We start from the raw sequence: 18,698 nt of genomic DNA on the forward strand, positions 1-18,698 counted from the left end.
AGTTTTGTCTTTCTGTGTGTTCAATGCTTTCAAAAAGCATGTCAAAATGTTAAATTTGCTTGAGAAAGTATCGAACCCATGCATGGGTTTGTGAAGGTTAACAATAATTGCACTGTGCTGTGCCTCAGTAGCCTTGATGCCTCTTAAGCACAAGACACCTCTCACCTCCCTCTAATCAAACCTTGAGATTATTGTTGTTTTCTGAAAGTTATTGAGGACATATTGCGGACATTGCAGAGATTTGTCTTAATTATCCTCATCCTGCTCTGGTTTTTATGCCAAAATTAGTGGTGGTCAGCTATTGGAATGCGTCTGTGAGTCGCAGACATGCCAATACCAACGCAGCCAGACACAATGACTGATGTGTAACGGAGGGCGAAATGGATTCCTTCTGTCTCTTTGAAACTCTGCAATAGAGTACAATGTTTGAATGCCATCAGTGTTCATGTTTCCCTCAGTTGATTTCTACTCATTTGCTCAGCTTTGTAACATAAACTCCTGTTGGCCTGTGTAAACGCCCAGCCCAAACACAACCATGTAGGTCGACTCTCTTCAAATGCTACGGGGAAGAGACGTCAAAAAATCACCCTTTTGAGACTTCAGCCTTTTACACTAAATATTTTCTTTAACGTTAAACTCATTCATGACATCCTTCACCATACCTACTTGCATGGAAAAACAAAATGATAGTAAGTATATTAGTTACTAATATTTTCAAATAATTTGTATGCAGATTTAAAATGCTTGTTGTTGTTAATTGTTAAATACACCAAATACTTATAATCCTGATATTTAGATTTGGATTAGTTGTTTGTATGTTGAAATATTTTGTGAATTTCCCTTATTTTGAAACCGAGTGGTATATATAAGGAGGTTTTTAAACTAGGAAATAATTTATAATTACAAAAAGGTTTAAATCCAAATAAATTGAAATAACATAGTAAGCAAAAGCATTATTAACATTTATGTCAGGTCGGTCAATTCTCACTGTGAACTACAAGTGTAACTATGTTGGAGACCCAGCATGAGGGTTAAGTTAGTGTCTGTGGTCACACTTACACACTCACTCACACATGGATGCACCCAAAGACGGACTGTCCACTGAAATGCGATCTTCCATCTGCAGCTCTGTCAGACATCTGTTTCTGCTTTTGCCTAAATGGAAAGGCAATCTGTCCATATTTGAATTAATGTCTTAGCTTGTGGAGACAGCACTAAAGTGGCTTATACACTAATAATTTGTCAAGCTGCAGAATCACAGAGTATTTAAGGTTTGTTTGATAAGGTAAGCCTTTGAGTAGTTGGACTGGTAGGAAGGGATTTTTCCTATGTGTTTTTCATTGACCCCATGTTATTTAACATATCAGTAGCAGAAAATATATTTGATCTCTTGCTGTAAAGACTGACCTTCTCAAAACAACAGTTTTCATTGTGGCGTCACTGTCTCACTCTGCTGTGTACATGAGCCCAGTGTTTTTAAGCAATGTGATGTTGTTGGACTAACTCAAAGGTCTGGAGTTTGACCAGACATGATCATTGTTTTCAACTAAACCCTTGTGGCTCTGTTCCTCTCCGTGTTTCTTCTCCTGGCTCTTTTTTAACGTCATGACCTTCTTTCTGTTCCAAGTCGCTGCTTAGTGGAACCTTACTACGTCTTACCTTGTGCAATGAAAGCGTAAGTGAAGAACCAGTTCTGTGTGAGGGGTGAGTCGGCAGTGTGTGATGCGCTCAGAGGCAGCTGTGCGTCCCCTCGCACTCCTAAAGTGACGAGTGGATGACATAAATAATGCTCTGAGCAGTCCAGTCCCTGCTACCCCGGCACAGAGGCATCTGAGAAAGCACTTCCAAGGTTCTCTCTCTCCTTTCAAGCCTCAACACGCGAGGATGAAAAGAACTGTTAAGGACTGACTCAACTAAGGTGCTATGCACACGAAGTCTAGGGCCTCCGAATCGGATTTACTTTTCACACCAATCGAATCTTTTAATTTCGTAAATACGGAGGCTGGCAACGAGAGATTTGCGTAAACACGGAGGCAGCAGATTGCGGTGAACCGACTGTAGTACATACCTCACGCCTGTGGGTGGCGCTTTAGCGCTTTATTTACACAACTGAAAAAACGTGAAAAACCTAGAAGAAGAGACTCAAAAGCACAAGGTAAAGGAAGCAGCAAACGGATAAACAAATTACACAAGACATTCAAGCTCCAATTAACAACATTACATTATGATGGTTAATAAAATCAGTGGTCAGACTAAAGGATATGCGAAAATGAATTCTTTTTTCTATTGATAATAAAGAGTTTGGAACAGTAACATGACATGTCTGTCATCCCATCTCCCATGATGCATTGCTCCGAGCATTTTACATACATTTATGAATAAAAAAGCAAATTAAATCGCTGGCCAATTTATATTTGTGGTCATGAAAGTTATGTTACGTCTGAATAAGAAGAATTAGATCAAGATAGGGGGCTAATCAAAAATCAGAAGACTGGGTTAATGTTAGTGAATTCGAGGCCTACCATGAGTGAGATTTTGAGGGAGAATAAGTTATTTATATACTGGTTGGAGATGGCGGAAAAGATCACGTGGGGCAGTGACGTCATCAGGTTGCGTGAAACCGTGCAGACGAACACCAGCCCCCGTACCGATTCAAATCTACTCACTTTCTACCCCGGACTGCGATCGTTGCAGAAACGAGGTGCGGATAGAGAGTGTTCGTATGGATGATAGGGCTATCTGTATTAGCTATCCGTATCAGTTTGACAAACTAGGCTCCATGTAAACGACACTTTAGTGTCAGTGCTGGCTTGGGATCTGACAAGATCCAGACGACTCTTCTGTTGATCACTTGTTCCATGTTATTTAATGTACTGCATGTATACATTAGTAACCTACTTTATGTAAAATGGTAAGTTGTTAACCTAATTAATGTAGACATCTACTACATAATTGAATATATCATTGCTGCATGTCCATAGGGTTTTTGTTTGTACACTAAATACATTTGTAAAAGAAACAGCTGTGGTGGTTTGCATATGTGTGTTGTAGGGTGGATATGGTGGCCTTTCGTCAGGTGTCAAAGTTCACATCCAGATGTTTGTTGTGATGTTGTGATGAAATAATTCCAACAGTAGTGAGCATGTTGCCATGGAATCAGTGTCATCCCAGCACACACCCTTCCTCATGGGATGGAGAGCATGCTCAGACACACACAGCAGCAAAGAGCTGTTTGACGTGTGCAGACCCTAGCAGCAGGAAGTGTCCTTGTTTGTGTAGCATCTGGAGTGGGGTAAGGTCCCAGTGACTCTCCCAGCTCAGCACTAAATCAAAGGGCTGCAAGCAGCCAGAGGGATGTTGCACATTCAATCAACTGATTCCTGACGCTCAGAAGGAAGGAGACAGGTTTTTTTTCTGCCAAACTGGCATTCCACTTCTGCTATTTACCATTTCAAGTATTTGGTTTCCCAACTGAATTCAGATTAGAATGATTCGATTAGAGTCTTTAACATGATGCTTTCATTTTCTGCGCATCAATCTCTTGTGTGATGAGTTCTTGCATGGAGCAGCATGGCCTGTGTCCAGATGCCTGAAAGCTAAGCTTCGTTCATTATCGCTAAATTAGCTTGTTTCAAATTACTCTTCTTATCAATCATTTAAATGACTTCTGGTCAGAATACGAAACTTCTGTCTTTTACAAAACAGATAGATACTGCTAAAGATAAACACATAATCACTCTGGACCTGTTGTCCTGTGAAAGCTTGTCTTATCTTTCGGTCCAAGTAGGCTAGGGCTTTTATCCAGTCAGGCACCTACCAAAGAGGACTTTTCAGTGGGACCATCTGCATTCTCAGACCAGTTCACTGTGACAAGTAGATGTGATTCAGCCCACTTTGACTGGAAGAGATGAAAGAGAGCTGTTCAGAGGTGACAAGCCTCTAAAAAAGGGCAGCTCTCAGCTTCTGTGTCACCAAGGCCTTTGCTTAGATTTGGCGATGATATGGTGTCCTGGTGTCCTAAACAACAACAAGAAGGTCAGTCATTTAATTTTTGGCAAGATCTGCTGATCCACACAATGAAGGTGAGGAGGTGTGTGCTTGGCTGGACATTTGGGGTTTTAACACCTAAACTGCATGCCATTTGCCCTTAATATTAATTATAATTTTGTATGTACAATTTTTATGATTATTGCAATAAGCTAAGCTTTCATTCAAATTGCACCACCACATCATTCACAAAGTATTCCAATCAGTGCATCAATACAAAAGCTCTTAAGCTGTTTTCTTTTGTAAAATGCTGTGTGCGCCCTGTACTGTGAATGTGAGGTGACCTAGAATGCTCTGGTGTTATCAACCTTCCTTCCGTTCATAGCTCGAGTCACCACACGAGACCGCAGATGCCCCATTGTCTCTGTCCCTGTCCCCCTCACACTCACCACAGATCCAATTGTCTACAGTCCCCAACAATTACAAAGTAAAAAGTACAAAAAAGATTACGTCTCAAGTCACTACTACCAAGACACACTTGGGAGCACTGCAGTGCACAATGTAAGGTATCTGGTTGACTTCAGCAAAACTTGTCAAATACAAACTTGCCTTGTGAATGTTCAAAAAGGGGAGAATATTTAAGGAAAGGGGGCCTACAAATTGCATTGCATCAGCTGCCCTGGCTCTGATTGTAAATCCCCAATCCAACAACCCATTTCCAGATCCCCCCCCCTGGCTTCCAGCACTCTACCTTACATCAATGATCCTCTGTGTAAGCCTGGCACAGGCCAGAAGCCTGTGCGCATATCTGGCCGCACAACACAAGAGATACCCTGAGGAACAGGTCTCTGTACAGGGCCTTCCGCTGGTCAGTGTAGGCCCCTGCTGTTTTGGGCAGCCTGAGATGAACCTCAACACTGGTGGTCAGGTTTGCCTTCCAGAGCCATGCACCCCAACCTCTTCTCAGAGGGGGCCTGAGTGTTTATGGGCTGCTTTTGTTGTTTCGGGGAAGAAAGCTTGCCTTTGTCTGCCAAGAGCAGACTTAAAGATTTGAGGAGGTACATGTGCCAGAAGATAAACTGAATGTGCCAGAAAAGCAACACAAAGGAACAATTGAAAAGAAAGGGCTTTGAGGGTGAAAGAGTGAAGAGATTGAATGTTTACAGTTGAATTTACCACGTCAGCATATGAAGAACACTGAAAAATATTGTCACATTTCCAAAATGTTGTCACACTAGACAGCCTTATATATGATCGTGTACTCTTATACTTCATCGGCTATGACTTGTATGTATGTGGCGTGGCTGAGTCATCGAAAGTACTGGGTACTGGGACTGTCATGGTGTCAAACTCAAACCGTCAACTACCAGTATATACATGAGCTGAATACAATTCCTATCATGTGTTGGGCTTCATCTAGCTTTCCCTTTAAAGACAATGTCTCCAGTTTCCGTCATCTGTCCAGAATCTCAAACACACTGTGGTCAGGACTGAGATGACACAGCCTCTCCCAACTGCTAGCTGGTTCCTTATCTAGGCTTGTTAGAGCAGTCAGAGATGATCATTCGCGCCACATCTGACAAATTGCCAAAGGTTTTGCCCACAGCTGGAGAGCAACCCCATGCTGCTGCATGGGACATTGAGAACATCTCACTTGACCAGTCCCTGCTGTTCTGACTTCATGTTGACTTTACAAACGTGACTTTGCCTTCCAGCAGAGACAGTGATTGCTGGCAGACCTCAGTGTTCTGGGCAGTGGCGACACATTTTCACAATTTCTCGCGAACTGGACAAGCTGTTGCCTGGTTGATGAATTAAGGATTTTGGATTTGATAGACTGATTGATTCCTTAGTCGTCCTTGTTTCTCCTGGCTGAACTAAACTCTTTTGAGTGTTTCTGGAGTATTTTACCTTTCCTAGCCTTCCCAGTTGCTTTCCCACTGTCATTTTGTGGGGGAAGGTGCAGTCCCATAATTAACCCCTAATTACTTAATTGTGTCCATTGACACAGCTTATTAAAGGAACTATTTCCTGGTATTGCAGGAACTTCACAAAGCCTTGTTTGTGGAGAATTTATGCCACTATTTATTTTAAGCATGAATAGAATAAAACAATTTGCCAGCTGATTTAGTAAGTTTTTAAACCCAGACCACAATGGTTGCTATTATGTTTTTTTTTCTTTTAATTTAGTGTGATTTGAGCTTATTTTAATTATTTCCAAATCTTGGAATTCTTAAAATAAATTATGACAAGCTCAGGCAAGGCAACTTGTCCCTTATCTTGGAATTTCCTCAGAATACTTATATTAGATATAATGGAATATAACATGAACACAAACCTCTAATTCTCAGATAATATAGTTGCTTTTAAAGTGGAGTTTTGCTCTCTGTCAAATTCTAACTCAAATTCAAAATGTTACTGTCTATCCAGTTCAAACAGAAACAAAATCATACTGTTACATGACAATGTCACAGTCAAAATGTATCCCAGAGCTATTCTGAAAAAGACAGATGTAAATGAATTACTGGTTCTTGGTGGATCATACTGCTCAAGTTACCACAAGATACAATACACAACACCTTTTCTGTGCCTTATTCATTCCCCAGACATGTGTTAGAAGGCTGAGTCATGTGGCTATGCAGTTTAGACAGCGGAGAGGGCTGAGGTGTCTGTGCTGGAGGGAGGATGGCAGGAGGGGCTTTGCTCTCAGCTGTGTCAGATTCTTTGGAGTTTATGCTTTAAACTCCCTCAAATGGAACTCACAGCTGTTGGCCAGAACTGGAAAAGCCTGGGGTAAAAGGGTTAATGGGCGGGGGTTTCCTTTTCTTCTCTCTCTTTCTCTCTCACTCTCTCTCAGTCTGTCTCAATGTGGGATTGTGCTTTTCTCAACCACTGCTGTACAGTTGGACAAACTTTCTTTGAGAGCGCATGGTTTCTTTATGTGTTTTTTTGTTAACAAAGAAAATATGATTTCTGTGAATGGCTCTGCAATGAAAGAGTTATGACGCCAGTGCAAAACTCAAGGGAAGGAGTCTGCAACCATGGGTCTCTGTGTGAGACTAGCCCCCACAGGGCCAGAACCATGAAACAATTAACGTAACACACACACAAACACATGTTTACTGATGAAAGGAAGGAACATTGACAAATGGCTCAGCAGATTAAAGTGACCTTACTATCCACGCCCTACATGCTATGAGCATGAACAAGGCAGCTTTGGCACATCATATGGAAGGACACTGAAGCATGAATCTGTCTAATGTGAGGCTATGTGGCGGAATGTACTTCAGAAACACAGACATTTGGGCTAAGTTGTTCACCATTAAGATAGAGTGATGTTTTAATGTTGCAGGTTACCATTTATGCTTATAGTGCAGTGATAAAACTAGCATGTTCTCTTTCCAAAACATGGCTCACTGAATGAGTGAGTGACATGTGAGTGACATAACGGAAATAACATGTCAACAATACTATAAGCACCTTTGTTTATTGAACTATATATCTGCATCATTTCTATGTAAATTGTTTTAGCACCATATCTCCACTTTAATCAAGGCTCTGTATACTTTATAGCCACACTTCTCTCTTCTTTAAATTTCCTCAGGAAATTGGTAGCATGGATTTTTATGCTTCAGTATATCCCTCTCCAAATAGTTTTACAGTGGACCATTAATCCTTTGATCTTTTGAGTATCTCCTTTTCTTGGCTTAGGAAAGAAAATTATGTAATGATTTGAGTCTTCAACAAATTGAAATCACAAGTAAAGAATTATCCACATCCAAAACAAACCTCCCTCCACCTTCCTCTTCGACCAAACACCAACAGTGCCCACCCTTGCATGATGAAATGTGTCAGACACAAGTACGCCTTAGCGCAGCCTCTGTATCTATTACAGGCCTGTTGCCATGAGAAGTTAAGCAGCACTTAAACCCATGACCATATATATAATGGACTAAAAGCAGTGCAGAACTGTTATTGCGTCACAAAGCCTTTCCCAATCCTCATGGTACACATACTAACCATGGTGCTACCCCTGTGTGCAAGTCGTGCCAAGAAAAATGGGGGTGAAGGCAGCAGAACATAACATGAGTTAAATCCATTTCCACTGCTGGGAATATAGAGTCCAGACCAGACAGAGAGAGAGAGAGAGAGAGAGAGTGACAGAGAGGCAGGGGGAGAGGTTAAGGAGGTGGGGGAGATGAACGGAGAGATGAACAGAGAAAAGGGTGGCACAGACAAAGAGAGGGAAAGAGAATGTTTGAATGTTTTGGCAGAGCGTGCTCATGGTGTGAGCTGCTGACGCTCATGAGACTAGTGGTGCAGAGCCACAGGGTGGCGGGCTCTCAGACACATGGGCTCAGGGCTCAGTGCGCAGAGATGAAATGCGCTCTGTTATCTCAGAGAACATCACTGCAACCCTGGTGCTGCGTGGCAAAGTTTGAGCTATAGATGTGTAGTCCTTGCACAAAAACACTAAAAACAGACGAAGTTCCGATACATTTCTGCAGAAGAATGGTAATGTTGTAGAAGTTCCTCTTTGTGTTTCTATTTTGCACCCAAACCCTGCGCAACATTCTGTGCACCCAAACCCTTTTCTGACAAGCATGCAAAGGCTTTCTTTCTCCACTCAGAGCAACTCCCCTTACACACGCACACACACACACACACACACACACACACACACACACACACACACACACACACACACACACACACACACACACACAGGGTGTGAGATTCCTTCACATTTGATCCTTTGAACGGCTGAGCACCTACGCCCTTACCCTGCTCACACAGAGGGGTCACAGAAACACCACCAGCAGCACCACCAGCAGGAGCAGCAGCAGCAGCAGCAAGGTTCTCAATAGTCTGAGACGAGGGATGGTATGCTGAACTTCTGCCCCTGGAAGCTCCTGGGAGTGCCACTCGCTCCTGGTTGCAGCGTGTCTGAAGCATACTGTGCTCTGTGGGAACTCATGAAGCGTGATTTTGTGTAGTCTGGAGAAGGCTCCAACGAGTATGCTATAAATAGGAGCCGGGATCATGGCTTACAACTAGGAGAATATCCTGTGCCCACCTCTATTCACTCTAACCAGTGGCCCTTTGCTTGATTTAAGTCTTTTGTAAGAGAACAGAGACGTGGCCATTATACGATTAAGTAATGTGGAAAGACTAGCAGCTTTTCTGTCTTGTTTTTATTCAGAAACTGAAAAGTCTAGACCCTTGATTTTTGGCCACTTGAGCCTTCAGATTGTGTGTACTGTAAACAAAGACCACTGCCATGGGAACCCTTGATAGTTTCTCAGAAGAGGCCTTGTATTCTTTTTCTCTCTCCATCTGTCACCAGTGAAATAGAATCACAGGGGCCAACTAGCTCAACTCCTGTGTAACGTCACTCTGCAGTACCAGACTGGCCTTATTTAACCGTGCCAATAACCATGTAGTAACACAGTTGTTACTACTCATCTGCATGAGTTAAATCACTTTAGGCAATATCTACTTCATATCTTTTGTATTAAACGTTTACAAAGGAGAACAAATAACAATAAAATCAACATCTTTTTAAAACATTTATTTTGGCACAAAAATGAAAAGTGCTTTTTGACAACACTGTCCAAAAGATGTTCGGCACAAAACAAAAATCAAGGAAAACACATTTTGATGCTCTGATCAAATTCTCTCTGTCATTGTCAGAATTCTATTCAAAAACAATGACTTTCTTGTGGGGGCTACTCTTTTACTATAAAAATAAATGTTGTGGATATTGTCTCTTACTCAACATACATTGATTGGTCTTTGTGTTGTGGACTGCGTAAAGTGGTATGGGGGGGTCAAAACAGTTTGCATCCAGCACTTCGGCATCTAGGATGTCAACCAGACCAACTGACTGCTGGTTAAGGCACCTGGTTTAGGCACAACATTATTTCCATTTTGCCTTTCAGCTTGACCATTAATGAATATTAAATGATAAATATATGTCTCTAAACCTGTGGCTGAAACAGTGACACAGCACTGTGGTTTCACCAAGAACAGGAGACAATTAAGGCAGAGCAGAAACACATACTCCACAACACAGAGCATACATTATTGTGCAAATGTTACAGCTTTGATTTTGTGCAGGATTTTGCATATTTCTTTCACTCTGTTCTTATCGTCCACCCATATGCTGTAAATGCATATGTCACGAGCACCGTCACAAACTCCCGTCAAAACAGGCACTATACTCCAATGTCATTTTTGTAGGCCTACAGTATAGTATAACAAATATCAAAGTAATCCTCTCAATCTGGTATAAAAGCTATAAACCACAGAATGATCTAATAAATATGCTGGTTTTCTTTCCATGAACACTATGAAACACAGGTTAATCACCCTTCTTGAAGATCAATAACTTATCCCTAGATTTGCATTTTATTGTTACTATTGCAGAAACAAAAACCCAGCTTCTCAATTTCACATTTTTGGTAAGATACATAATTCATCGTCTCAACAGTCTAAGGCACAATGCATTGATTGATTTCATACAAAAAATAATGAAAATAAAGAATCTTTGGTGGCTAAACAAAAATACATGTCTATATAAAAAGGTATTAAAATACAATATGCACATTAAAAAGTACAGCATGACCAAATGCTTTGAAGTTCTGTTTTTTGGCTTCCATTTAAAAACCGTTTACATACACATAATGTTAAAAAACTATCATAAATTATTTCAGATAAAAATTAGCCTTGCGTGACTGCATACCGATCACTCACACTGTGACAACATAACCACTGAGGTATTTGGTACTTCGAATTAGTCTGTCAAGCACTATATACAATGAGAGTGAAACATTTAAAAGTGCATAGGAATTCATATTTCCATATGTGAAACAAAAACAAATGCAAAAAAATACAGGAACAGGATGCCCATTTTTTGGTGGTGCACATTTAGGAACAGCCTATTACCGACAATATTGTTTCTTGAACAACACAATACCTTTTTGGCTTTTTTGTTTCAGTCACAGCAGCAAAGATTTCTCTTTCTTGCGGAGGGTGTCACAGGACCTTGATCACCTACCTGATAGTCCACCTTAGGGTCAGTCTTACAATACTTTCACAATGTAAACGTAGTGGAGAGAAGCAGGGGCCGTGGGGAGACACTCACACGTCCAGCACCATGTCGTACTGCTGCTCGCTCTTCCTCTTGCCACACTTGGCAATCATGACCACGTATAACGTCAAAAGCACCACCCAATAACTGGCGTACACTATTGCACCGATTATTAAGATGATCTTCTCCGATTCTGGGAAGGGCTTCTTTGTTTCTTGGACGATGGTGTATATAATGCCAAAGAACAGGATGGTGAACCACACAGAAATGGGCACCAGCCCGATGAAGTTCACCACGATGGTCTTCCTCCCCGACGTGCCCCAGCCAGACTTATTGATCGTCGCTATGGCAAACATCTTAGCGGGCAGCAGGCTGGACATGTACAGGACTGAATAGAAGGACATGAAGACCATGACGATGTTGCCGCGGAGGCAGCTGGCGAAGGATGCCTTGATGAGGGCCACTGCCTGGACGATCAGCAAGAAAAGGAGAATGTTCCAAAGCCGGCCCTGGTAGAAGAGCTGGATGGCGGTAGCAATCAGGAAGAAGGGGAAGAAGCCGGTGATCACCGCCTCGTAGGTCATCCACAGGTGGTGCTTGTGGAACCACATGGAATTGTAGAGCCACTCGCGGAAGTAGGACTTGCTCCATCGAGTCTGTTGGTTGAGCCAGCGCAGGTAGGTGATTGGCGTCTCAGTCAGGCACTTGGCTCGAGCTGTGTATTTAGTGGAATACCCGAGGCTCAGCACCCTGTTTGTGAGGTGCCGGTCATCACCGAAGCTGCAGTGGCTACCCATGAAGGTCTGGTTGTACCAGTCCTCGAGGAACACCTGCAGTAAAGAATTCCGATACATTCCGAGGGGCCCGCTGATGCACTGCACACAGCCGAAATAGGACTGGCACGCTCGCTCAATGTTGAAGGCCATCCAGTACCGGACACTGCTGAGGAAGGAGATCCAAGACTCATATTTGTTGAGAATCTGGGAAGGGGAGGACAACATTTTATTAAGTCTACAGCAACAAGTGTATCTATTGACATCTCACCCTAGATGATTTCTGTGTGCAGTCACTATAGGACGAATCTCCTACCAGCTGCTTACCTGCTATATACATATCTCAGGTCATCCATCAATAAAGGTTTACATTGTTAACATTTTTACAAAAGCTACAGTCTTTTATAAATGGATATCGTATTCATTGTAGATGTAGGAGAATTCAGTTAAGAGAACCAAGGGTGGACACCCTTAAAATAAAGTGTTAAAGGAATATAATGTAAGTAGTGTTTGATTGAAGATATTTTTACCAATACGAACGTAATCATTTATATTCTATCCATAAAAGCTCTGTTTTATGCTGCTGAATGTTAGAGTACACAGCCAAGGTAAATCTGGAAAACATTAATGTTAAATACTTAATTTGGTTAGGATAGATTGGTTGGGTTCCATCTCTTGAACATTATTCACTCAATCAAATTAGAATACCGGAAATTTCACCCGATGAAATATCTCAAATTATGGGTTTTAAACTTAATTTATAGGTAATTGGCTTGAATGAAAAATGTTTCTGTGCTCCACATCTGATATTATAATCATTGAAGCAAACATGACTGTGGTAATTATGAGTCATGGGAATGTCTATATGGCAGTATAAAACATAATTTACACCACTTAAGAGTTCAGTGCCTAATGAGGATTGACCACTTCATTCAGTTTGACTGTGAACACAAAGCTTAACTAGTAACTAGATGAAGCATCAACGCAAAGATACACCCTAGACTGTAACAAATAACACAAACCAAAAGCCTTGAGGTTTTAAGCATAATTTACATTCCTGAAAAAGTTTCAACTGACATTCCCCGTTCCTTAAATAATTACATACAAAACAGACTAATTTTACCCAACATGGTTCCCTGAAATGCCAATGGTATTTGCTGCCTCTTAGCATGATTTGCTAACAGAGTATATTTTAAATTCAGGCACATGTAAACACACTTTTGTGGACATATTGTGGGCTTTTCATGTATAATAAGGCTGATAGGTTACCTGGACATCACCTCCGACTCCACCCACCATGGGGTCTTCCTCCAGTACTTTCACCATCTCCACTGATGAGGCAGGGTCCAGCATGGTGTCAGAGTCACACACCTGACAAAACATGACACATCCACTTGTAAAATGCAAGGCCTGAAATATATACTCACAGATACCCACACACACCCAGTCTTGTAAAGTCCACGGCCTCTGAGGTCATGTTAAAGTTCATGGAAGGTCAAAATTATGTTCCCCACATGATGGGCATGAAGGTTCTGTTTTGACTCAAGCATTATCACTACAGATGGGTTACCATGGTGCCCTATTCGACTTAAATAGGACACATGTTTTCACAAATACTACGCTGTGACATTAAACCTTTGCTTTCATTTAGTCTCATTAAGCCTCCTCAATCAGTGAATGTGAAAATTATAATGTGGCAGCTACATGAAAGATTAAAATCTAGCAGCCCTTTCAATTCTTACATCACTTCTGGCACACTGTTTTCACTGTTTTTTGGCATTGATTTTTGCACAGTTGACCTTTGTTGTCATGACACTAGAGTCTTTTTCATTCCTTAATGGGATTTGATTTTATCAAGATACTCCAGGCATCGCAGCAACATAACATAGTGGGACAGAAACCTGGTATCACCCCAGACTGACTTGACTGAAGCGTTTTTACGAGAGGCATTTTGGACAGAATGTGTTTGTCCTTATTACCCATGTACCCTGAGAACTGAAGAACGTGTTTCATGTCAAAAACATGTTTTTACCTTTGTCACAAAATAAGTAAGAACCACTGTTCTACAATGAGGTAAGGAAAGTAAATATTATTCATGAAGACACTTATGAAGGGATATCTAAATATGTTCATTCCGTTAACTCCAAAGTGTGTGGCTTTATTTAGTTTACTCTCATTTATTTACTGAATGTCAATTTCCTAATTTCTTAATCTAATTTCTTAATTAACTAAATTAATGTACTGCCTTCAAAGTTGTGCATTTGTTCTTAATGCTTGAATGGTTTTCACAGTGTTCTTCGCACTTTTATGAGTACGTTATGAAAGACTGATGAGACACATTTGGAATGATCAAAGCGAAGACTGAGAGCAATTATGACTCATTCCGATGACTGCTTTGATAGAGATGCTTTTCATGTTCTAGAAACACAAGTGTTGAAGGTAGTAAAGCAGTCTACTGCTAATCTTGTTAAATAATCTTCGTCTTTAAATTCTGCAGGTGGATTATATTGATAAGGCTGAACACACCTTTCACTTTGTGGAGAAAATATACTTATTTCATAGACAAAAGAAATTCTGTCCACATAAAAGATATCCAAGGCTAACGTTTATACTTTTGTGGCTGGAAATACACAATGCGCAACACTATGACATTCCAAGCCATTGAAAGATAATTTTGTCCACATAACAGATATGCTAAATGAGGGAAAGTATTCATTCTGTATGTACTCGTGGAATTTATGGACCAAAATGTTTTCATACACTTTATACTTTCAGTAATGTAGCCTATGAACATAATTCCTGTAGTAGCATAGCAAACACTGATGTAGTACCATAGCAAAACACTGATGTCTACAAAAGTTCAAGCAGCCTTTGCGTTAGTGGATGGAATTAACTCTGTAACTTACTGATTCCCAGAATGTATCGGACCAAAGACCTTTCATAAACATCATACTTTCCCCAATATAACAGAACTGTTATGTGGACAAAGTGAACATTCGATGGCACAGAATGCGTTCTGTCTACGAAAAAAGTATTTTACACTTGGCCCTAAATAGGTTCATGGCACAAAACCAAAACATGATATCAGGGCTTTTAGTGTTTTGCCAATGGTTGCCAGTTTCTCGTGTCAGTGTAAAGGAGACACTACTGAGGATCTGTGCTGTAATATCTGTTTAATTTTTACTGCGATCCTATTCTAACACATGGCCTGAACAAGGTCTTAACTTTCTCTAAAGTAATCAAGGCGGTGCCACTCACAGCCATATATATGAGTCGCCCCCATGGACACAGAAACCACCAAAACCTGGTAGTCGGCTGAGGCCTAAATTCAATTACAGCCCTGAACTTGAACTAGAGGTCAGAAAACTCATTGAAACCAGGTGCTTGCTGAGGCAGTGATAAAGACACATAATTTACAGTTTCTTTTTCGAGCCTGACACTGTTACCCGGCATGTGAAGGCAGTGAAATTTCCCAGTACAGAGCCATTCATGCGTTATGCCCATTTCTGACCATTCGGATTTGATTATAATGTTTGCATAATAAAAGACTAGGTGAGTGGAGAATATTTCAGCAATACATTCATCTAAAATAGGACTAAAGTGCAACTGTTGTATATTCAGAGGATAAGTTATGAGGGTAAGAATGAATGACAACTACAAAAAACATCACAAATAGGATGCTTGATGATAGGACGATGTACGATTTGTTTCTATCTTTTATATTTTCCAGTGTATGAAGACCAATAATATAAAACCAAGTGGGTGTGACTGTGGAATAATGCACAACATTTGAATGCACTTTTGATATATTCAATTAGGTTTTCCCCTAAATGCCAGACTTAGCTTACTGCTGGTCTGTCAAGAGGAAAATGTACTCTGGAAATGTACTCTACCTCCCCCTCAGCTGTGCTGTACCCAAGCATATGAATGAGCATCCCATCCGGCTGGCCTGCATGAACATCATCTCTGTTTGCAGCACTACGCCGCCTCCGTTAAAGGCCAGCACAAAAGTGTCTTTGTGTAGCCCACCACCTCTCCCTGGCCATGGTCTTATTTGGTTTGGCATGACCTCTCCCAGACAACCCCCTCCCCCCCACCACCACCACCACCACCCCCATTCCCTCCAGTCACACCCCCCCTGTGCTCTCACCTGCACATAGTCCACACTCCTCCCTAGGGCTTTGAAGGGGGTGTACATGACCTCCCTCTTTCCGCCCCACTTCTGCATGATGCACATACACTTGCTTCTGAGCACCAGTTGGGTGATGTGCTTCAGGCTCTCTGCGTACGACTCGTCCGTCTCCTCAGGCCCCCGCGAGTGGAAGTTGCTCTTCCAGACGTACGTGGACACTTTGTCGTGGCCCATGATGTCCCGAAAGATCTCCATCATGTATAGGTCATCCTCTTTGTTCCCGTCGATGACCATGATCACCTTGATGCCAGGGTAGGTGAGGCGCTTGATTGACATCAGGCACTTCCTCAAGTAGGCCGGGTCCTCTTGGTATGCAGCTATGCAGAGGGACAGGGACTTGTTGAGTTTGATGGGCGTCTCCAGCGAGCGACGCATGTTCCTGCGTTCTAGCAGAGCAAACAGACTCTGGATGATGAGGTGAATGACTAGTATGGCCCCATAAAGACCAAATGACAAATAGTTGCCAGCAGTGGTGAAAAACTGATAGCCCATGATGTAGGCAGTAGAGATTCCCACGAGTAGTGAGACTCCAAACAGTGTTGTCCCAAAGACCCTTAGGTAGGTAATGACGTTGTCACATCCCATCTGGACAGAGAGACAAAAAAATTACATTCAGATGGGGAGCAAACACAAAAGACACTGTTTTTTTGTTCCAGATTGAGAAACCTCATACTGTATTAACCCTTGCGCTACACTGTCAAACATCAGACTCTATAAGTGGACTATTAAAGAACATTTGGTGCTAAAAACAAGCCCTATAAGGAACATGGGTAAGGATTGTTAGGAAACTGTCAAACATAAGAACATTCAAACAGTGATGACACTTCTTAGTGTAGTGCCTGTCAGTACAGTCTGACCTGCAGAGGTGATGTGTGTGCAATGACAGACTGGATCACAGGGAAGACAAGACACAGTGAGGGCAGTTATTCATTTTCTACAGTGTAACCAAATGAAGAGATAAACACATGAAGAAGCAGAGGCATGAAAGAAGCATGTGCAGAAAAACGAACTCAGTCACAGGGATGCATATCACTGCGACTCCCTTGCTACCAGCCTAGTCCTATGGGGAGGCGCCACATCTTTGATGAAGAAACCAGCCTGCCTGCCTTCCTGCCTGCCTCACACAGGGATAGCATTCTCTCCCCATGCCACTCCCTTTGCTAAGGTCTGATCAGTGTTTGTAGTCGTTTGTTCCAGCATTCTCTTCTCTCCTAATGCTGTTCCCCATCTGCTAGGCAGACACTCCAGTGGAGCACCACCCTCTGACATCATCCCTTTATATCTCCGTGGGAAGACACGAGCAGTGAGATTGGGGGGGGGGGGGGGGGTGTTACTCTAAAAGTGCTCTGTCCACAGCAGAAGAAATGTGAAGTGTTACTTTTAGTACAGTAAGAGCATATGCTCAAAGTCAACTTCAGACAAACCAAATGCAAAACTCTCCCTGTTTCTACACCGCACACTTGCGCTTTCTGTGGTTTTAACCTTGGCTCGGAAATTGCACTCTCTTCTGCCAAAACATAAATAGAGAAAAAAACTTGGTGCAATACAGACGCCATTGTTTTGGAAGCCTGATGGTAAAGACGCAATCAGTGTGTGAGTGCAACTGGCACGTGTTTGAGGCCTCTAACGTCAGCTGTGGATTTACAAGCCTCCTGACTCGGGTCCGCCAGACAAACTGCACCCCACCCTGTGCGCTCAGACGTGTGCAAGCCTATCAACAACATATGGCATGGACATTCAGTAAAGAAGCACACACTGCAATACGGGAGTTCTGCCCTTTCAAGTCATACTGTAAAACCCTCGGTGACCCTATGTCGTGGTTAAAATGTGACATATCACCTGAAATACTGAGAGGTTTTATGCACAAAGACCAGTCACAGGGACAAGTGCAAAGGCACACAGATTTGGGATGTTTGACTTATATGATGTCATGCTTCATGTTTATCCAAAGCAGTCTGCCCTTGGTGGGGATAAAGGGATGCATGTGTGATTGGGTGGATTGGTGCTGTGTGTGTGTGTGTGTGTGTGTGAGTGTGTGTGTGTGTGTGTGTGTGTGTGTGTGTGTGTGTGTGTGTGTGTGTGTGTGTGTGTGTGTGTGTGTGTGTGTGTGTGTGTGTGTGTGTGTGTGTGTGTGTGTGTGTGTGTGTGTGTGTGTTGGGTGCATCTCTAGGTGGGTTGCTTGGGGGGAAGGGTGTCCTCCCTTGGTTAAGATAACAATTTGAATTGTTGACAATTGTACAGTTTAACACTGAGAGAGAGAGATCCCTCTTGTTCATTCAGTCTGTAAGGGGTAAAGTTAGACTGCATCGAAACAACAAACTATCTAATGACACAGATGCTAGAAAAAAAGATAATGTATATTTCTTCAGCTGCGCTTGTAGAAAATATAAAATATGTCATCATCATGTGTATTCACTGTCTCCTTGTTGGCATAATAGTTATAGAGTGCTGGAGCCCGGATTGTAGCATCCCAGGACTGATCTGAAACCAGTAAGAGAACAACAGTATTTACCAACATGATACAATAGCAAATGACAGTTAGAGTTAGAGAGGCTGCATAGCAACTATTTTATGGAACCAGCAACTGGTCAAACAGTGTCTCTCTTTCAGGCAACCTCTCAATATCAAGGCTGTCTTGCACATCCTGTCAAAA

General features: G+C 42.0%; 1 protein-coding gene across 1 annotated transcript; it reads right to left on the minus strand.

Annotated features, from left to right (window-relative positions):
• Positions 1–11,130: 11,130 nt before the first annotated feature.
• has2 (hyaluronan synthase 2) lies at positions 11,131–16,630 on the minus strand (the record flags this gene model as incomplete). Its single annotated transcript, XM_080856080.1, has 3 exons — positions 11,131–12,060; positions 13,123–13,224; positions 16,004–16,630. The coding sequence occupies 3 exons, from the start codon at positions 16,628–16,630 to the stop codon at positions 11,131–11,133; spliced, it is 1,659 nt and encodes a 552-aa protein (XP_080712206.1).
• Between the last annotated feature and the right edge of the window lie 2,068 nt (positions 16,631–18,698).

This window comes from Sprattus sprattus (genome assembly GCF_963457725.1).
Source record: "Sprattus sprattus genome assembly, chromosome: 18".
NCBI classification, from domain to species: Eukaryota; Metazoa; Chordata; class Actinopteri; order Clupeiformes; family Clupeidae; genus Sprattus; species Sprattus sprattus.